Here is a 19637-nt window from a genome sequence, read left to right as displayed (position 1 = left end):
GGAGAGGGAGCTTGTCTTCTACTTCTCCAGAAGCTACGACAGTGCTCAATAAAGGTTTATTGTGGTGCTGAGTGAAAGCAGTAGTCAGCTGGAAACCATGCGGCCATAATGCTGAACACCAAGATTCACTCTCTTCAATCTCCCCAAGTGTTTGTAACAATACATTGAAAAACATGTCATCTGGCTGAGCATGGTAGCTCATACCTGTAATTCCAGCTTTGGGAGGCTGAGGAGGGAGGATTGCTTGAGCCCAGGAGCTTGAGACCAGCCTGGGCAATATAGCAAGGCCCAGTCCTACAAAAAAAGAAAAAAAAAATTAGCCAGCCATGTTGGCGCGGCCTATAGTTCTGGCTACTTGGGAGGCAGAGGCAGGAAGATTGCTTGAGATATGTGTTCACACCATTGGATTCCAGCCTGAGAGACAGAGTGAGACCCTGTGTCAAGAAAAAAAAAAGAAAAAGAAAAAAAAGTCATCTTAAATACACACATACAACACACGCATCTAGGTGTTTATACAAATATTTAAAGGCATGTAATCAAAAACACATTTATAAGTACATGATAATAAAGGAAAAGTGATGTCACATCTCCAGTATGTAAACACATTTACAGGCGTAATGACGATAAAGGGGAAATGATGATCGTTACAAAGGCCATACATTTTTTTTCTGTTGAAGAGGTGAATGGAATTACCCTCCTGGACTCATAAGTGTAGAAATCAAGGCAGCAGACAGGCACAGTCAGCGAACTGTTCCATGCCCTAAATTTGGAGTGTCTACCCTGTCTTCCCTCCCCAGAGACTCTGTCCCCATTTGCCATCTCTTCTTAATGGGGCAGTAGGCTTTAGGACACCACTCCTCTCACAGCATTCACTTGGAATGCGACTGGACAGGCACCTGGTCCCAGTAGAGCCTTCCTTGTCAGTGACCTATGACCCGGGTGGAGTGGTTTAAAAGGTTGAGCTGGGTGAGTCAGATTCTCTCTCTGTTTTTCTCTCCCTCCCTTTCTCCCTATGGAACTTGAATCAAAAGGCCTAGAGGGAAGTTTCTAGTGAGCTGTGGGCAACGCTGCAGAAAGGTTGTTCTGGGGCCCACATCAGGATCATGACAGGCTACAGGCACTTTGCAAGCTGAAATTAGGGGAAGAGGAACAACTGTGAGTTAAGCGGGAGAAGCTTCAAGAGACAGAGAAGAAAAGAACATTCAACCATGCAGAGATGCACAGCCCTGCCTTCTTTTGTCTTCTGTTTTTCCTGGGCTGCTGGGCATGTATACCTTAAAAAAATTTCTTTCTGGCCTGGCGAAGTGGCTCATGCCTGTAATCCCAGCACTTTGGGAGGCTGAGGCAGGTGGATCACTTGAGGTCAGGAGTCCGAGACCAGCCTGGCCAACATGGCAAAACCCTGTCTCTACTAAAAATTCCAAAATTAGCCAGGTGTGGTGGTGCACACCTATAGTCCCAGCTACTTGGGAGGCTGAGGCATGAGAATCACTTGAACCTGGGAGGCAGAGGTTGCAATGAGCCAAGGTCGTGCCAGCACACTCCAGTCTGGGTGACAGAGTGAGACTCTGTCTCAAACAAAAACAAAAACAAAAAAATAAAGCAAAGGCCGGGCGTGGTAGCTCATGCCTGTAATCCCAGCACTTTGGGAGGCCACGGCGGCTGGATCACTGGAGGTCAGGAGTTCAAGACCAGCCTGGTCAAGATGATGAAACCCTGTCTTTACCAAAAATACAAAAATTAGCCAGGCGTGGCCAGGTGCAGTGGCTCACGCCTGTAATCCCAGCACTTTGGGAGGCCAAGGCGGGCAGATCACAAGGTCAGGATATCAAGACCATCCTGGCTAACACGGTGAAACCCCGTCTCTACTAAAAATACAAAAAATCAGCCAGGTGTGGTGGTGGGCACCTGTAGTCCCAGCTACTTGTGAGGCTGAGGCAGGAGGATGGCATGAACCCGGGAGGCAGAGCTTGCGGTGAGCTGAGATCGCGTCACTGCACTCCAGCCTGGGAGACAGAGCAAGACTGTAACTCAAAAAAAAAAAAAAAAAAGTTAGCCAGGCATGGTGGCTCACACCTGTAATCCCAGGTACTCAGGAGGCTGAGGCAGGAGAATCGCTTGAACCTGGGAGGCAGAGGTTGTAGTGAACTGACATCATGCCACTGCACTGCAGCTTGAGTAACCGAGTGACTCCATCTCAAAAAATATATATACATATATATTTATATAATATATACATTTATACATAAATATATAATATAAATATAAATCTACATATAAATATATGTTTATATAATATAACATATAGATTTAAAATATAGATTTATATAATATATAATATAGATTTATATAATATATAATATATATAAAAATTTATATAGAAATATTTTTTTTTCCTTAAAGTAACCCATGTGCTCTTCTGATGCTTGTTACATAAAAGAAACTAAATTGGAGCAACAGATAACGGGAGAAAAAAGTCTCTCTTGGCCAGGTGTGGTCGCTCACCTGTAATTCCAGCAATTTGGGAGGCTGAGGCAGGAGGACAGCTTGAGGCCGGGAGTTTAAGGCAGCAGTGAGCTGTCATCACGCCATCATACGGCAGCCTGGGCAATAGAGCAAGATGTCATCTCAAAATAAATAAATAAATAAATAAATAAATAAATAAATAAATAAATAAATAAGTCTCTGCCAGTGGAGGATATAAACTTAAAAAAAATAAAAAGACAGGAGAACCATATAAGTACAGCAGTCCAACACCATGACAGTGGCAAACAGTCATTTCATTTGATAGTCCCCAAGGACCTCGGTTCGTGCAATCCTGTGCAATAATCAATATTTATGGTAATAACCTTGAGTCTTAAAGCAAAAGCTGCTTGACATTCAGTGTATTTTCAGAAGTCAATGAAATGTGTGGTTTCATTCAGAGAAAACTTTTCTTAAAGTTAAAAAAAAAGTTTTCATGTCTAAAAACGACCAGATTTGGCTGGGTGTAGTGGTTTATGCCTGCAATCCCAGCACTTTGGGAGGTCGAGGCTGGAGGACTGCTTTAGCCCAGGAGTTCGAGACCAGCCTGGGCAACATGGTGAGACTCTGTCTCCACAAAAAATAAAAAAATTAGCTGAGCTATAGGTAGTGTGTGCCTATGGTCCCAGCTACTTGGGAGGCTGAGGCGGGAGGATCACTTGAGCCTGGCGCAGTGATCCATGTTTGTGTCACTGCACTCCAGCCTGGGAGATAAGAGTTTGATGCTGTCAAAAAAAAAAAAAACAAAAAGAAAGAAAGAAAAAAAGAAAAGAAAAAAAAAGAAAGAAAAAGAAAAAAGGACAAAAGGCAAGGTTCATGCAGAGATTTGTTATTTTTTACTTTTTGAAATGCACATATTTATTGATCCATGCCTTGCCTTGTTGAAGCAAAGAGCTCAGATGACTTATAAGAATACACAGAATCCAACAGGAAACTAAACATTGACAGTGAATGGGGAAAAGAAAGAACATCAGGGTATGGACAGGAGATTTAGTTATCTGCAAAGCTCATTTCCATGGACTTCCTCATTCTTTGCTAGATCATGGCCCACCATAACTCATTATTTCAACTCCAAATTTTTTAGATTTGGAGGAAGATCAAGGTTTATCTTCTGAATGTAAAAATCAAATTGAAACTGGAAGAGAGAAAATAAAATATTGATTTAAATCAGAGAAAATATAATAATCTACATAAACATGCTTTTAATAAGCTGCTAATTTAAGCATATGTTTAAATCATTTCTATTCCTTTACTTCAGTAAAATAATTGTTACAGCAAAATAATGTTATCTTTTTACCTCTGTCATCCAGGCTGGAGTGCAATGGCACTATCCTTGTTCACTGCAACCTCTGCCTCCTGGGTTCAAGTGAGTCTCCTGCCTCAGCCTCCTGAGTAGCTGGGATTACAGGTGCCTGCCACCATGACCAGTTACGTTTTTGTATTTTTAGTAGAGATGGGGTTTCACCATGCTGGCCAGGCTGGTCTTGAATTCCTGACCTCAGGTGATCCACCTGCCTCGACCTCCCAAAGTGCTGGGATTACAGGTTTAAGCCACCGCGCCCGGCCTTAATTTTATCTTAATCAGAACTAGCATCATATTACATTATACAACTGGTGAAATTCTCTTCTACATCCTTTTTATAAACCAATACCAACATACTAGAGGGAAAAAGTGTTTAGAGTTAAACTCACTATGCAAATGAAATTTTTATATTCCATTAAAAAGCAACACTTTTTCTGAGAGCTCTGGTTTGGAAAGGCTCACGGGGTTTTAATAAGTGTGCTCCTATTCATTTTGGGCCTGCATTAGGGACAATTTCTTCTGATGGACATTTCTATTACACAATCACTGCTTAAAGGGTAATAGTGTAGGCTTCAGAGCCAGGCAAATGTATGTATTTGATGCAGGATAGCAGAGTAAAAGCTTGGGCAAATTACTTTAAGTCTTCCCAACTTAATTTCTTTTTCTTTTTCTTTTTCTTTTTTTTTTTTTTTTTGAGACGGAGTCTCGCTCTGTCGCCCGGGCTGGAGTGCAGTGGCTGGATCTCAGCTCACTGCAAGCTCCGCCTCCCGGGTTCACGACATTCTCCTGCCTCAGCCTCCTGAGTAGCTGGGACTACAGGAGCCCACCACCTCGCCCGGCTAGCTTTTTGTATTTTTTAGTAGAGACGGGGTTTCACCGTGTTAGCCAGGATGGTCTCGATTCAACTTAGTTTCTTAACTGCAAATGGAGCTAACAAGGTCGTACGGAAGATTAAATAAGATATTGTACATTAAGCACTTAGTAGCTAATATCTAGTGAACCTAATACATGATATGTGTTATGATAAAAACAGTGATTGTAGAGGACATTTCACACTGATAATGATACAAGTCTCTCTTTCATTAGTGTCTTGTTAAAGGTTCCTAATTTTCCCATTAACAAATTTTCTTTTTTTTTTTGGAGACGGAGTCTTGCTCTGCCACACAGGCTGGAGTGAAGTGGCAGGATCTCGGTTCACTGCAACCTCCGCCTCCCAGGTTCAATTCTCCTGTCTTAGCCTCCCCAGTAGCTGGGACTACAGGCACAGGCCACCACACCCGGCTAACTTTTATATTTTTAGTAGAGACAAGGTTTCACCATATTGGTCAGGTTGGTCTTGAATTCCTGACCTTGGGTGATCCACCTGCCTTCCAAAGTGCTGGGATTACAGGCGTGAGTCACCACACCCAGCCAAATTAATTAACTTTAGTGTTGTGAGTGCATTCTGAATGATTTTTTTATGGTATTGACAGGGAAACTAGTTTTATTGCTCGATATTATTTTCTTGCTGCTTTCCAAGAGGCATAAACAATGATTTATTTCACTGATAGATTTATACAGAAAATTTTACTTTGTATTCGTTTTGTTTTTTTATTGGTTCCTTTTCATTCAGCTCCAGAAAAATGCAATTAATCATGCCAAGGGATGTACAAAGTCTCATCTGACTAGCTCCATCATGTGTCTAGAACGAGTTTTACAGTTTTAAAACTTGCTTCCACTTCACTGCTACTATGGTCTTGAATAAAAATAAATATCTAGCCGGGCTCAAGTCTATAATCCCAGCACTTTGGGGGACTGAGGCAGGCAGAACATTTGAGGTCAGGACTTTGAGACCAGCTTGGCCAACATGGTGAAACCCCGTCTCTACTAAAAATACAAAAATTAGCCAGGCATGGTGGTGGGCGCCTGTATTCCCCGCTACTCTGGAGGCTGAGGCAGGCGAATCACTTGAACCTGGGAGGCAGAGGTTGCAGTGAGCTGAGATCTCACCACTGCACTCCAATCTAGGTGACAGAGCAAGATTCCGTCTCAACAAACAAATCAAGGCCAGGCGCAGTGGCTCACACCTGTAATCCCAGCACTTTGGGAGGCTGAGTCAGGTGGATCATGAGGTCAGGAGTTCAAGACCAGCCTGGCCAAGATGGTGACACCCCAGCTCTACTAAAAATACAAAAATTAGCCGGCGTGGTGGCGGGTGCCTGTGATTCCAGCTACTTGGGAGGCTGAGGCAGAGAATTGCTTGAACCTGGCAGGCAGAGGTTGCAGTGAGCCAAGATCGCGCCACTGCACTCCAGTCTGGATGACAGAGCAAGACTCCATCTCAAAAAAAAAAAAAAAGAAAAGAAAGAAAGAATAAATATCTGGCAATATAGTACTGAATCCTCTGAAAAACAGATGGAAATCAGAATTGGGAAAATGTTCATTTTAAAAAGTGAGGATTTTTAAAAATGTAATTTGGCCAGAAATCTAGGGTGACCATATAAGTTATTATTCAAATTAGGCCTTTCTGGGAATGAAAGATGGGTACAATTAATACATTCATTGGACTAAAGGCATAAACCAAGACTCTCCCAAGGATATCAGGCTGTAAGTATGTAAGAGGCCGTTCTAGCCCAAACTGACAATGTACCACCTTCCCTAAATTGAGGATGGAGCGGGAACAGGTTTGAAGTGATTCTTCATGAAATCATAGGCTGTATCATATGACCACACACGATATTCTACACTCAAACTGGGAATTAGTGGGTTCTGTTTTGAGAATCCAAGCTGAGCCTCTGGCCTTAAGGCATCACGCTTAGTTCTAATCTATATGCCTGAAGAAAAACACAACAACAGAAACAAAAGCCAAGAGAAGCATAACTAATATGATCAAGAGCTGTGGCTTCTAATATTTTGTCTGTTAAGGCATCTTTGAGAATCTGATGAAAGCTCTTAACACTCCTTAAAGAAAAGAGCACACACAAACAGTCCCTACCCTTGGCATGCAATTCAGGGGCCATGGTCTATCCATTCTCATCCAGGTTTCCAGCTCTGAATCTCTGACCTAGAACACCTGAGATGGATGAAGGGAAAAAAGGAATCCACATTTACTGACCATCTTTACACACATTTCCTTTTATGCTCACATCAATCTGTTTTATCAATAAGAGAACTGAAGTTCAGAGAAACTAAGATCTCACAGCTAAGTAGAAACACCAGACTTCAAGTCTATGCGTCACCAAATCTCATAATACATAAAGCACTACTTTTATATATATATATGACTTTATAACAGTCTCATTCTCATATATATTATAAAATATATAATCATATCTATAAATCATATATGCATATAAAATCTCATATATATTATAAAAAATAAACACAAGCATACATCTTCATCAAAGTCCTGCCTACTACAGTTAGGTGTGCCTCTTGAAACTTGAAAGAGATTATAGATTATTAGGGCAATAAAAGTAAACACTAAAACATTTTTAAAAAAATAATCAGAAATGATGATATAATGGACGAATAGTCTCAAGGTAGTTTTTGATAAATCCAAGACTGTTCAATTGTCAGTTGACTGTCAGTGGATTATTAAGAGTTTTTCAGTGTTTCATTGTATTCCTGGGCTATATTTGGGAAAGAAACTATGCCTTGGTATATCTCAAAGCCTATGTCAATCTGACTACTAATCAGGGTTGACCATGGATGGGATGGTGGTTTAGGTAGTGTTTCTTGTGTTACTGGTAAGCTGACATTTCCATTTTGATAACCTCTGTTCATACATTCCTAAAATTCATGATAGGTTTTGTTGTTTTGAGACAGGGCTTCACTCTGTTGCCCAGGCTGGAGCGCAGTGGCATGATCATAGCTCACTACAGCCTCGAATTCCTGGCCTCACATGATCTTCCCACCTCAGCCTCCCAAGTAGCTGGGACTACAGGCATGTACTATAATGCCCAGCTAAATTTTATTATTATAATTTTTTAATAGAGTCTTGCTCTGATGCCCAGGTTGGTCTTGAATGCCTGGTTTCAAGCAATCCTACCATCTTGGCTTCCTAAAGCACTAGCACTGTACGCATGAGCCACTGAGCTTGGCTGGCCCAATAATATTTTGAAGGTGATATTCCCCTATGAGATATGGAGTCAGACTTATCTGAGAATTTATCATGTCTGTGTGTACCTAGGCAATGCCTAGTACAGATGCCATGCGTTTTCTTTCCAATTCATACTACATAACCATACCAGATGAATTTCCTACCCTAAACTGCAGCTCCAAATATGGCAGTTCCTTGCACAAAACTACTGTTGTGTTTCATTATGCTTGCTTCTTTCCTGTAGTTATTTATTCTTTTAAAAAATTCATCATTTGTTTTCCCCATTCTAAAATTGTAAGCTCAGTGAGGGCAGGGACCAGTTGTAACTCCAGTGTTTAGCCGTGCTGTCTTATAATACACATTCGATTATATTGTTGCCAAACTATATGAATGATTACTACAAGAATTTGGACAATATGATTTTTTTTCAACTTTTAAAAGATATATAATGAACACACCATGAGATTCACCCATTTAAAAAGCACAACACAGTGGTTTTTAGTATATTCACAAACTTGTACAATCATCACCACTATCTAATTCCAGAATATTTTCATCACTTTGATAGGAAAATGCATACCTATTAGCAAGTACTTCCATTTCCCCTCTCCCACAGCCCCTAGCAAACAACTAATATACTTTGTATCTCTATAGATTTCCCTATCCTGAACTTTCATATAAATGGAATTATATAATATGTGGTCTTTTGCTCCTGGCTTCTTTCACTTAACATGGTATTTTCGAGATTTGTCCATGTTGTAACATTTTGTTTACCCTTTTAGACAAGATAATGTTTAACACCCTTTCTAACTCTATGCTCAGATAGTCAAGTGAAGAGCTACAACCAAATTTTTTTCTTTTTTTTTTTTTTTTTTTTTTTGAGACAGAGTCTTGCTCTGTTGCCCAGGCTGGAGTGGAGTGGTACGATTTCCGCTCACTGCGACCTCCGCCTCCCCTGTTCAAGCAATTCTCGTGTCTCAGCCTCCCGAGTAGCTGAGATTACAGGCATGCACAACCATGCCAGGCTATTTTTTGTATTTTTAGTAGAGAAGGGGTTTCACCATGTTGGCCAGGCTGGTCTCAAACTCCTGACCTCAGGTGATCCACCAACCTCAGCCTCCCAAAGTGCTGGGATTAGCCTCAACCGAATTTCAGAAAGTATCATAATATCATTATGCTTCATAGTTTTTTCTCTATGCCCTAAAGTTTATCAGTTTTATCTTCTACAGATCCCAGGAAGGGAGCCTGTTAAGACCCACCAAATTTACTTCCTCGGCCTCCAGAACAATAAAATCAAACTCCCTACCCTGATTTTGAGATTCTGCTTCCCCCCCCACCAACCCCCCGCCAATCTTCTGGGAAATTCGACGCTCTGTAATAATGCATTTTTACAGTTCTGATTGTTTTCAGCAGATGTGTTGGCTGAGGTTGGATGGGGTTTCTTCCCACCTATCTCTCCTCTCTCCTTCCCTCTGCCCACTGCACGTGCAACAATTTTTCTGTCATCAAAATGTGAAAAAAAAAAAAAAAAAAGAAGAAGAAAAAAAGAAGAAAGGAAAGAGAAAGAAAAACAGAAAAAAGAAAAGAAAGAAAAAGCAGCCGGAAGGCTTCCTTTGTTTTCCAAGGAAATTCAGGTAAAAGGAGGGGTGGGGAAATGATATTTTTGACTTTGCTCACAATCTAGACGCAGGAAAGAAAAAGGATTTCCTTTGGGCTGCTGCCACGACTCTGATGTTTTATGCTGATAAAATATTTCCTTCTTAAAAAAAGTTCTGGGAAAATCATGCATGCCACTTCAACTTGGAAGCGAAACCCATCCTAACTTTCGTCTTAAAACGCAGCGAAGTGAAAGGTCTGCTCCTCTTTCACGAGGGTTTTCTTCCTTACAGTTCGGGTCCTTGCTACCAGGAGCGAGCTGGGTCCGCAGATTTCTTCGGAGGCTGGCGCGGGAGGAGGACTACAGGATCCAGAGGTCTTTGGAAACTCCAGCAGCTCCAAGCTTGTTGGCTACTACGGTTTCCCTGAGGAGTGACGCTGCGAAAACAAACCCTGATTGGTCAGGCCTGAGCTGAGTTCTCCATTTATGGACAGATTGCCCGGCCCGAGCCGAGACTCAGCCAGAGGAGTACGGATTAAGTGGCCGAAGAAAGAGGAACGAGGCAGGCTAGCGAGGCGGACGCTCCGAGTGCATCGGACTCACCTGGGCCGGCGGCGAGCGCGGCTCCGAGTGGGCTCCTGCCCTCCGCAGCATGCGCCGCGCCTGCTAAGTCGCAGCCGTCTCGCCCTCACCTAGCGCCGCCGATCCCGCCTGGATGGAGTCCCCCCTGGGTTCCCATTGGCTCCTGTGAGTGCTTGGGTGTCGGGAGCCTGTTTTTGGCGAGGGGAACCAACTTTTGAAGTTCGCCCAGGAGACTGCGTTCCAGCCCCAGCTCCCCGGCAGCGGGACTCGGCGGAGGCGCGACCGCGGCGCGAGTCACCATGGTGAGTTGGCCGCGCCGCGTCCCAGGACGCCGGGCCGGGGGACTGGGCAGGAAACCCCGGCGCGGTGCACCCACCTTGGGCGCGCTGCCCGGGCCAGGAGTGGAGAAGGTGGACGCGGGAGCCGGCACGTCGCGAGCTCTGATTTCCTGCCGCTTTCCGTAAACCCGGGCCGGGGGAGAGTGAGAGAGGGGCCAAGGAAAACTTTATTCCAAGTCGCCTTCTGCGTCGCGAAACTTTCTGTGGCCGGGTTGCTATGGCTGCCAGCTGTCGGAAGCCAGGGTGTGGGCGCATCGGCGGCGAGGGGCACGGCGCGCTAGGGGGTCCCCTCCTTTTGCTGGGACGTGGGGGATGCAGCCGGCAGGGGAGGTGCTCGCAGACTCGCGCCGCAGCCGCTGGCGGCACCCCCTGCCCTCCCCGCGGCCGTGCCCGCCCCGCCCCGGGCACCCTCTCGCCGACTCCCTCTCCTCCCCGCCGCCGCTCCGCCGCCCGGCAGCGCCCGCAGCTGTCCCGCCTGGCAGCGGCACGCGGGCGGGGGCGGTCCCCGGCCTGCCCTGGCGAGGGGCGGCGCGGGCCGCACAAAGGCAGGCGGGGGCGCCAGGTAGGGCGAGCACCTGGCGGCCAGCGGGCTGGCTGTGGAGAGCCGGGGCGATCCGGGCGCTGACGGCAGCTACGCCGTCCCGGACCTGTGCCGGGCGCCGACTCCGAAGGTCTCGGCGCCCGGGACGCCGAGTAAACACCTCCCGAAGAGGACCCCACCCCTTCCCAAGCGCGAGGGGACCGGGGCTTTTCGGGGATCCAGGGAACGTTTCGCACGGAATGACGCTCTCGCGAGTTTCAAGTTTGTTGCTCTTTTCCCTTTGGCACTTTGGGAATGTATGGAAGGGGGCACCTCTTTGACTTGTGACTTTTCTGCTATTCCACCTCCCCAGTCCAGCTGCACTCCCCTCCCTCCCTGTATAACCTTAGCCACCTCCCTTGGGCTTTGGCGTGGCGTACTTTTCTTTCCGGGGCACAAAAGCAAGGACTCTATTTTGAAGAGATAGGCAGTTCATCAGAGAGAGAGAGAGAGAAAAAAAAAAAAAAAAAAAAACTATTACAAGTCTTCATAGTTTCCACACTTGCTTCTTTTCAAGTAGTCCTGCTTAGGTGGATGATGTCGTCCTCTTCTGGTTTGCTGCTGTTTTCTAATGGCTGTGGAAGAGAACCAAGTCAAAATGATAACCAGCACAACACTAATTAAACAATCGATAATCCGATGAGCAGCCTGAGGAAGGTGCAGCCGAGGCCCATCGAAACCTGCACTCAAAGCTCAGATGCCCCCTTGCCCCGTGCTGTTTATTCAAAAGAATGATTACAAACAAACTTCAACGAGAAACTTTTCAAGGCATCCTCGACCAAAGCCTTTTCTTTTTACATAGTCCAAAATTAAGTCACTTTTGCCCCATCTAAGAGAACACTTTGTCTCTAAATTTCCTCTTCCAGTTTTAAGGTTTAAGAAGTCAGTCTACTCCACGTTACTTTGGACCCCTCCCCTCACCCCAGCAGAGAACCATTCCCATTGGGCCTGTGTTTGGGTGAAGCTACCTCACTGGGCACCTGGTCCCTTGAATTGAAGCAATGTAATAGTCCTGGTACTTGAGAATTGCTGTAATCATTTTCCGTGGGTCAATATTTCTTTAAAAAATCAATGTGTTTATGTCAAGAACTTAAAGAATCTTACTGAATTTAAGTACTTGAGTGGTACCTTGAGGAAATTAACTTCCCCTCGGTTAAACTCATTTTTCATGCTGAACGGACTGAAATATAGTTTCGGTTGCCTTTTCCGAAACCTGGGACACCATGCTTAATTCAGCCCCCTTGCAGATGAAGTAGAGGTTTGGTTAAATGCATGCGAAGAAGGCATGCTCTAGGAAGGAGATGGTTCTATCCGGGGACAAGGTGTGACTTACCTATTGATGGGCTCCCTGCCATCAGCACAGATGGGCATGTTGTGCGCCGCCAGGCGACTATCTGTGCATCAGATACGATTGCTGAGGTCACAATTCGCTGAGGGAAAAGTCGAAACAGCTGGCTGTCCTGAAACAGGAGATGTGCCATTGATAGATCTACTGGATCCAGAGTGATGTGGCCGAAGTTAATCATTTCTTTCCTGACTTGAAAAATTGTTCATTATGTATGTGAAGTTGCCTTAGAATAGAGCATCATCTTAAATATTATCAGAAACCCAAGTTACAATATTTAATGTTTATGTAAGATTCCGGCAAGCCAAATGATACTTCATTTTGTGTTCTACATGTGCCCAGGCCTGGCCACGTTGTATCCCTTCAGCTGCTTAGAACAGGAAGGGAAAGGACATTACCTTCTTTGGGTGTGGCTGAAGATTAGCATGGAGGCTAACAGTCATTAGAAGGCCCTTGGCAGCCAGGCACAGTGGCTCACGCCTGTAATCCCAGCACTTTGGGAGGGGCTGAGGCAGGAGGATCACTTGAGCCCAGGAGTTCAAGACCATCCTGGGGTAACATAGTGAGACCCTGTTTCAGTTAAAAATTATTAGGAAGAAGAAGAAAAAGAAGGCCCTTGGCTGGGCTGTAGGGAGAGCACCTGTACTGTGGACTTCTTCGGTGTAAGTGTGTGTGTGTCTGAGTGTATGTGTCTTTTAGGAAGTCTGGTAGCATAGTAGGAGGGCTCTCCATCTGTACCCAAGGCCCTACTAAGACTCATTCAGTTGTGACTCATAAGGAAAATAGCCATTTTCATTTTCTGACTCATGAAAACAATGTACAGCTTGTAGTTCACCTTCTATCTTCCTCCTGAAAACTCACTTTGGGACACTTTTCTATCTTGAGAAAACTAAGAACACTACCAGGCAATAGTTATTTGTGTCTTTTTCCTTAGGAGACTGGAAGAAGTTAAAAAAAAACCCTGCACATCTTTATAATTTAGTGTAGGTTGTTTAGCAGAGTACAAAAAAATCTCTGTTGACTTTAATCGTAATACACATCTAAGGCTTCCTTCGGAGAATCTGGGCTTATCATCATCTGCAAAGGAAATTCAGCTTTTGTGCCCATGACCAGTTTGGACTCTCTGATAGACTCAAACCCATGGCTCTAGATCTGCTGTGTACTTTGGATCCAGAAATTGTGATTCATTTTAATGCAAGGTTTCTGTGCATTACATATACAGAAATATTTGAGCAAATCTGAATTGACCATCACCTCAGAACATGTTCAAGATCTGTTCCCTTTTCCTTACTTGCATATACTTGTGAGTAAATTATAGATATGACACACAAGAATACCCAGGAATAGATTTACAACCTAGAAATCTGATGGATAGCTGATGATAAGGTAGGTGAGTTCCTTTAGGTGACGGCATGGCATGTATTTAGAAAGTTTGGAATACATTTCAAATGTTTCCTGGGAAGGTAACCTACTTGATTTCCACTGATTAGTTTATCAGATAGCTAGCAGTCTCCTAGTCAAAACAACACAATACAACAACACAAAACCAGAAAGGAATGGGATCAAGCACAAAAAAAGTTCTGATGGAGGCAAAGGGTTAGGGAAATACCTAGACTCCGGGACATTATCTAGGGACAAGTGTGAGTGGGCTGTCCTAGTTGGGAAATATTTGAGAGGCCAGGCATCTCCTTGGAGAGAAAACGAGTGGAGCAGTGGATAGAGAGGGATGGAGAAGTATAAGAAGCAGACATTCACTGAAGTTGAAAGTCACCTCACACCACACTTTTGCTGAGGACTACAGCCTTGTCAGTGGTTGCAAACCTTTTTTTTTTTTTTTTTTTTTTTTTTTTTGAGAGGGTTCCACTATGTTGGCCAGGCTGGTCTCAAACTCCTGACCTCAGGTGATCTGCCCGCCTCAGCCTCCCAAAGTGCTAGGATTATAGACGTGAGCCACCACGCCCGGCCTCTGCCAATTTTTATATGTGACTTGAACATCTCAGAGGAGCCAAACACACCTGCAGTTTAGCTGTTTGCAGCCACTTTAGTGGAAGTCTTAACATGGTGTCCTTCTGTGAACCACAGTGCTTCTTCTCATTCACTCACCAGGAAGAATGACTAAACGTTCACCACATACGCAGTAGTGGCATTCAATATTTATTGATACATCCGCACCTTCCTACTGGGTCTCCCTAAAGAGAGGGAGCTGCCTGGTATTTTCAGCCCATGCAATCTCTAAGCTATTATAACGGGGAAAGTCTGCATCCAGCTGCTACTATTTGGAGCTATTTCAGCACCTGTGTAGGATGGTTCCACGAGTGGTGAGGCTGCAAATTGAACTTTTCTCTTCAAGCCTTCAACTCCTTCCTCCACTGAAAATGCCATGGCCTCCAATGTCACATGATGGACTTCTTGTTTGTCACTCCTTTCTCAGTTGAATCTCATGAATTGGAGGTCTGTCTCAGGAGTTATCCTGAGGGTTAGATAATGAGCAGTGGTGAGCATTCTGATAACTTGGAATACAACATTTTGCTTCTGTGCCTACTGTGGGCATGTGAAGAGCTCCGGTGAGACTCAGTGAAAGACAACATATAGTGCCTTGTGTTTCCTTATGAGACAAGTATGGGGCCTTATTATTTGTTAGGAATTTGAGAAAGCTCTTTATCTGCTTCAAAAAGCAGAAATATTTTAAATCTGTGTAAGTGCAAGGTATTATAAACTTCATGGTGGGATATATAGGAATTATGTACAGTCATGATTTTCCAAGTTTGAGTCATCTTTTTTTTTTTTCCTGCAAAAATGCAGCAACTTGTGTTTTTACCAATCTGTGATTAAAGTGTTTCTTAATGGTGAGTTAAAATTTTTTTTTCTTTTTCTCAGCATGCTGAGATGATATTTACAGAGTAAATAAGAGGTTAAAGGTTAAATGCCGAAGATATTAAAATAAACATCTCAGCCTTATAATCACATTCTGTGATAGTGCTAAACAAATTGTGTTTTGAATTTCAATTTCAGAATTTATGTTGGCAGAGACAAAAGGATTTTGGGGCATCCTAGCAAAGTATTTTTTTCATATATCTTTGGGACAGCCACACTCGAGAGAAGTACAACTGTAAAAGCCAGCCCTAACATAGTGACATGGACTTTGACAACCCATAGAACTTAAACCGTACATGTGAATGAAGTTGGCCCTCCCTTCTGAGTTACCACCATGAGAATGACGTCATTGTCGTTGTTCAAAGCACTTTTGAATGGTCATTTATGAGCTATGTAATAAAACCTATTTTTTGCCGGGTGTGGTGGTTCAGGCATTTACCAAAAAAAAATTTAAAAATTAGCCAGGCGTGGTGGCATGCCCTGTAGTCCCAGCTGCTTGGGAGGCTGAGGTGGGAGGATTCCTTGAGCTCAGGAGTTCAAGTATGCAGTGAGCTGTGACTGCGGCACTGCAGCCTGGGTGAGAGTGAGAGAGAGAAAAAGAGAGAGGAAAAAAAAAGAGACAGGGCTGGGCCCTGTGGTTCACGCCTATAATCCTAGCACTTTGGGAGGCCGAGGTGGGCAGATCACCTGAGGTCAGGAGTTTGAGACCAGCCTGGCCAACCTGGTGAAACCCTGTCTCTACTAAAAATACAAAAATAGCCAGGTGTGGTGGCTGACACCTGTAATCCCAGCTACTTGGGAGGCGGAGGCAGGAGAATCACTTGAACCTGGGAGGCGGAGGTTGCAGTAAGCCTAGATCATGCTATTGCACTCCAGCTTGGGCAACAAGAGTGAAACTCTGTCTCACAAAAGAAAAAGAGCGAGAAAGAAGGGAAGAAGAGGGAAGGAGGGAAGGCCTTATTTTTTATTTTTTAACTCCTTAGTACCCGGTGTGATCATTCCTATTACTCACCAGACTTTACACCATATACCTCTCAGCTGTTTCCAGAAGTTACATTGTGCCTCAAAGGCAGAACAATTAGCCCCACTAAAGAGATGCAGTATCCAGCAGGTCCCTCTTTCCTGGAATAAGTATAATAACTGCTCTGAAGGGGGCACACTCTCTTGGGTCTTTTTAGCTCTGATAATGTTTGTTACAAAGTCATTTATAGCACTTTAAGGTCATACGCTACATTACAGAAAGTAAAACATAGGCTACCTTGTAGAAAGCCCAGAAGAGAGCTTAAGAATTCTATCCTAAGTCCGTTCGTTAACTTCACAGAGAGATCTAGAGAGGTTAAATGACTTCCAAAGTCTCGTAGCTATGTTTTAGCTGAGCTGGTGCCAGAATCCAAGGTAGATCTGATCCAGTGCAGATCTAACCTTATTAGATCCCAGTCGAATAAAGTTTTTGTTACCAAACAGTGGTGGAAATCATTCTTTAAGGGTCTGGACGTGACCAGACTTTCTCAGACTTTTCTTTCTCAGACTTTTCAAGAAAGTCTGCTTGTAGGTGGAAGGTTACTGTACTAACTTCATTATAAGAAATTTAGAAGAATTCAGCCGGGCGCCGTGGCTAACGCCTGTAATCCCAACACTTTCGGAGGCCGAGGTTGGGGGGATCACCTGGGGTCAGGAGTCCGAGACCAGCCTGGCCAACATGGTGAAACCCCGTCTCTGCTAAAAATACAAAAATTAGCCAGGTGTGGTGGCAGGCTCCTGTAATCCCAGCTACTTGGGAGGCTGAGGCAGGAGAATCGCTTGAACCTGGGAGGCGGAGGTTGCAGTGAGCTGGATCACGCCATTGCACTCCAGCCTGGGCAACAAGAATGAGACTTTGTCTCAAAAAAAAAAAAAAAAGAGATTTAGAAGAATCCACCCATAGTACTACCACACTCTAACACAGTAATTATTTTTGTCTTTGGGTTTCCTTCCAGTCTATTCAAATGCACTGCATTTTTGTTTGTTTGTTTTTCTGGAGATGGAGTCTCACTCTGTCGCCCAGGCTGGAGTGCAGTGGCACAATCTCGGCTCACTGCAACCTCCCTCTGCCTCCCAGGTTCAAGCAATTCTCCTGCCTCAACTTTCTGAGTAGCTGGGATTACAGGTGCGCGCCACCACACCCGGCCAACTTTTTTATTTTTGGTAGAGACAGGGTTTCACCGTGTTGGCCAGGCTGGTCTTGAACTCCTGGCCTCAAGTGATCCACCCACCTCAGCCTCCCAAGGTGCTGGGATTACAGGTGTGAGCCACCACATCGGGCCTCAAACACATTGCTTTTATGTGGTTGTAATTATGGGGCAAATATACAATTTGTGCTCTGTATTTTTCTACTTGTTTTAGAAATCCTTTTTCTTGATAAGTGTATTATATTTTGGTGGCAGTATTATAATCCCATGTAGCCTGATCACCTACTGTGTGTCATAACTGCATGGAGACTTCCTCCAGAAGTGTGCATGGGGAGAGTTCCTCCTTCCACCCACTAGAACTGCAGAGGTCAGTAATGGGCTGCTTAATCTTCTTTGGCTCCTGAGATATGAAGCCCCCTCTTTGGGTGAGTTTGGGATGCATACTCCACATTCCCAGGTTCTAGCCCAAAGGTGCCTACCATTGGTGCTCCCCCTGGATTCTGGCATTGACACTCAAATGTGTGATACCAGTGGGTACTCAGATGTCTGGGTCTTCCTTGGCAAATATGGCTGGTCCTACCAGAGAACGGGAGTGGTTGGAGATGGAGAGCTTTGAATCCCAAAGTGGAGAGAAGACATTGCCATGGCAAAGGAGGTTAGCATACAGGCTTGGTGAATTAGGCCTGGGCACAGTGGCTCAGGCCTGTTATCCCAGCACTTTGCGAGGCCGAGGAGGGCAGATCACTTGAGGTCAGGAGTTCGAGACCAGCCTGGCCAACGTGTTGAAGCCCCTGTCTCTACTAAAAATACAAAAAAATTAGCTGGGCGGGGTGGTGGGCACCTGTAATCCCAGCTACTCAGGAGACTGAGGCAGGAGAATCACTTGAAATGGGAGGTGGAGGTTGCAGTGAACCAAGATCATGCCACTGCACTCCAGTCTGGGTGACAGAGCAAGATTCTGTCTCCAAAAAGATTAATTAGGCTCTGCCTCTGCTTATGAGAAGCTCCCCGTATAGTGGAGAAATAACAAAAGGTTTCCATATACATGATTTCATTTCATTCTAGCACCAGTGTTGGTTTTCATTGCCATTTTGCAGGTAAGAAAATCAAAGTCTAGTGATGGGAGGGGAATTATTCAGGGCCACACAATTTGTATGTAACCAACCAGATCTGCTAAGTCCATGCTCTTTCAAAAGCAATTCAATAAATTATTTATAAATTTGACAATACCAAGTCCAAGTATTTGTATAATTTTTCATTATTTCACATACTCCTGAAGGAAGGTAAGGCTGATAGAAAATCATCAATTTTGGTTGATTTTATTCAGTAATACCAGGGTGGGATAATTTAGACTTAAAAACATTATCTGTTATGAGTAGTAGTGTTCTGCGTTTTAATTTCCTTACTTTGGGACTTTGCCATAGAGACTAGAAGATGTCATAGCGAGAACAAGCATAAAAGTAAGAGAAAGTCGGCCGGGCGTGGTGGCTCACACCTGTAATCTCAGCACTTTGGCAGGCTGAGGCAGGTGGATCGTGAGGTCAGGAGATCGAGACCATCCTGGCTAACATGTGAAACCCCGTCTGTACTAAAAATACAAAAAATTAGCTGGGCGTGGTGGCGGGCACCTGTAGTCCCAGCTACTCAGGAGGCTAAGGCAGGAGAATGGCGTGAACCCGGGAGGCTGAGTTTGCAGTGAGCTGAGATTGTGCCACTGTACTCCAGCCTGGGTGATAGAGCGAGACTCTGTCTCAAAAAAAAAAAAAAAAAAAAAAGTAAAAGAAAGTCGTACTAGAAGGCTCTCTAATCTTAACTAGGATTAAAAATAACAAAATAGGAAAATGAGATAACAGAGATTTAGCTGTTTAATTCTTATATACGCAACAACAACAAAATTAGAATATCACATTGTTAGTGTCTTAGGAATTTATTTGGTGTGACCACCATTTGATGTTGACAGCAATTTAGGATAATATTACATGGTAACAGATTGTTTTGGACAGTATTATCTGATTCTAAGAGATTTTCAATGAAAAAAAAATAGGGCCGTTTTTAGTGTCTTAGCAAGATGCAGACCTTATAGAAAATTTTAGATTTAAATTCAAAAGCATCTAATAAGCTATTATAAGAATGTAAGTAAAGATCACTTCCTTCAAGACTTGGGAAGGCTGTAATGCAGAAATATGCATCAATGCAAAATGATGACATTGCCCTTTCCCCCCATCATATTATCAGAGATTCCTAAC

General features: G+C 44.0%; 2 protein-coding genes across 2 annotated transcripts in view; both read left to right on the top strand.

Moving 5' to 3' along the window:
• The first annotated feature begins 9946 nt into the window (after window positions 1-9946).
• Window positions 9947-19637, top strand: part of MYO1E (myosin IE) — a 240180-nt gene continuing 230489 nt past the window's right edge. The window contains exon 1 of the mRNA XM_025389516.1: window positions 9947-10388. Coding sequence (XP_025245301.1) covers window positions 10386-10388 — 3 coding nt within the window. The 5' untranslated portion in view covers window positions 9947-10385. The remainder of the gene's footprint in view (window positions 10389-19637) is intronic.
• On the top strand, window positions 10022-11442 carry LOC112627369 (translation initiation factor IF-2-like). The gene has a single exon (XM_025389523.1). The coding sequence runs from the start codon at window positions 10737-10739 to the stop codon at window positions 11283-11285; it is 549 nt and encodes a 182-aa protein (XP_025245308.1). The 5' UTR covers window positions 10022-10736; the 3' UTR covers window positions 11286-11442.

Source organism: Theropithecus gelada, chromosome 7a (assembly GCF_003255815.1).
Source record: "Theropithecus gelada isolate Dixy chromosome 7a, Tgel_1.0, whole genome shotgun sequence".
Taxonomy (NCBI): domain Eukaryota; kingdom Metazoa; phylum Chordata; class Mammalia; order Primates; family Cercopithecidae; genus Theropithecus; species Theropithecus gelada.
The sequence above is the reverse complement of the archived record's forward strand: the minus strand, read 5'-3'. Positions and strand labels throughout refer to the sequence as shown.

What these genes read in the sequence shown, in the direction of transcription:
- LOC112627369 (XM_025389523.1), top strand. Translation starts at nt 10,737, where the DNA reads ATGCAGCCGGCAGGGGAGGTGCTCGCAGACTCGCGCCGCAGCCGCTGG.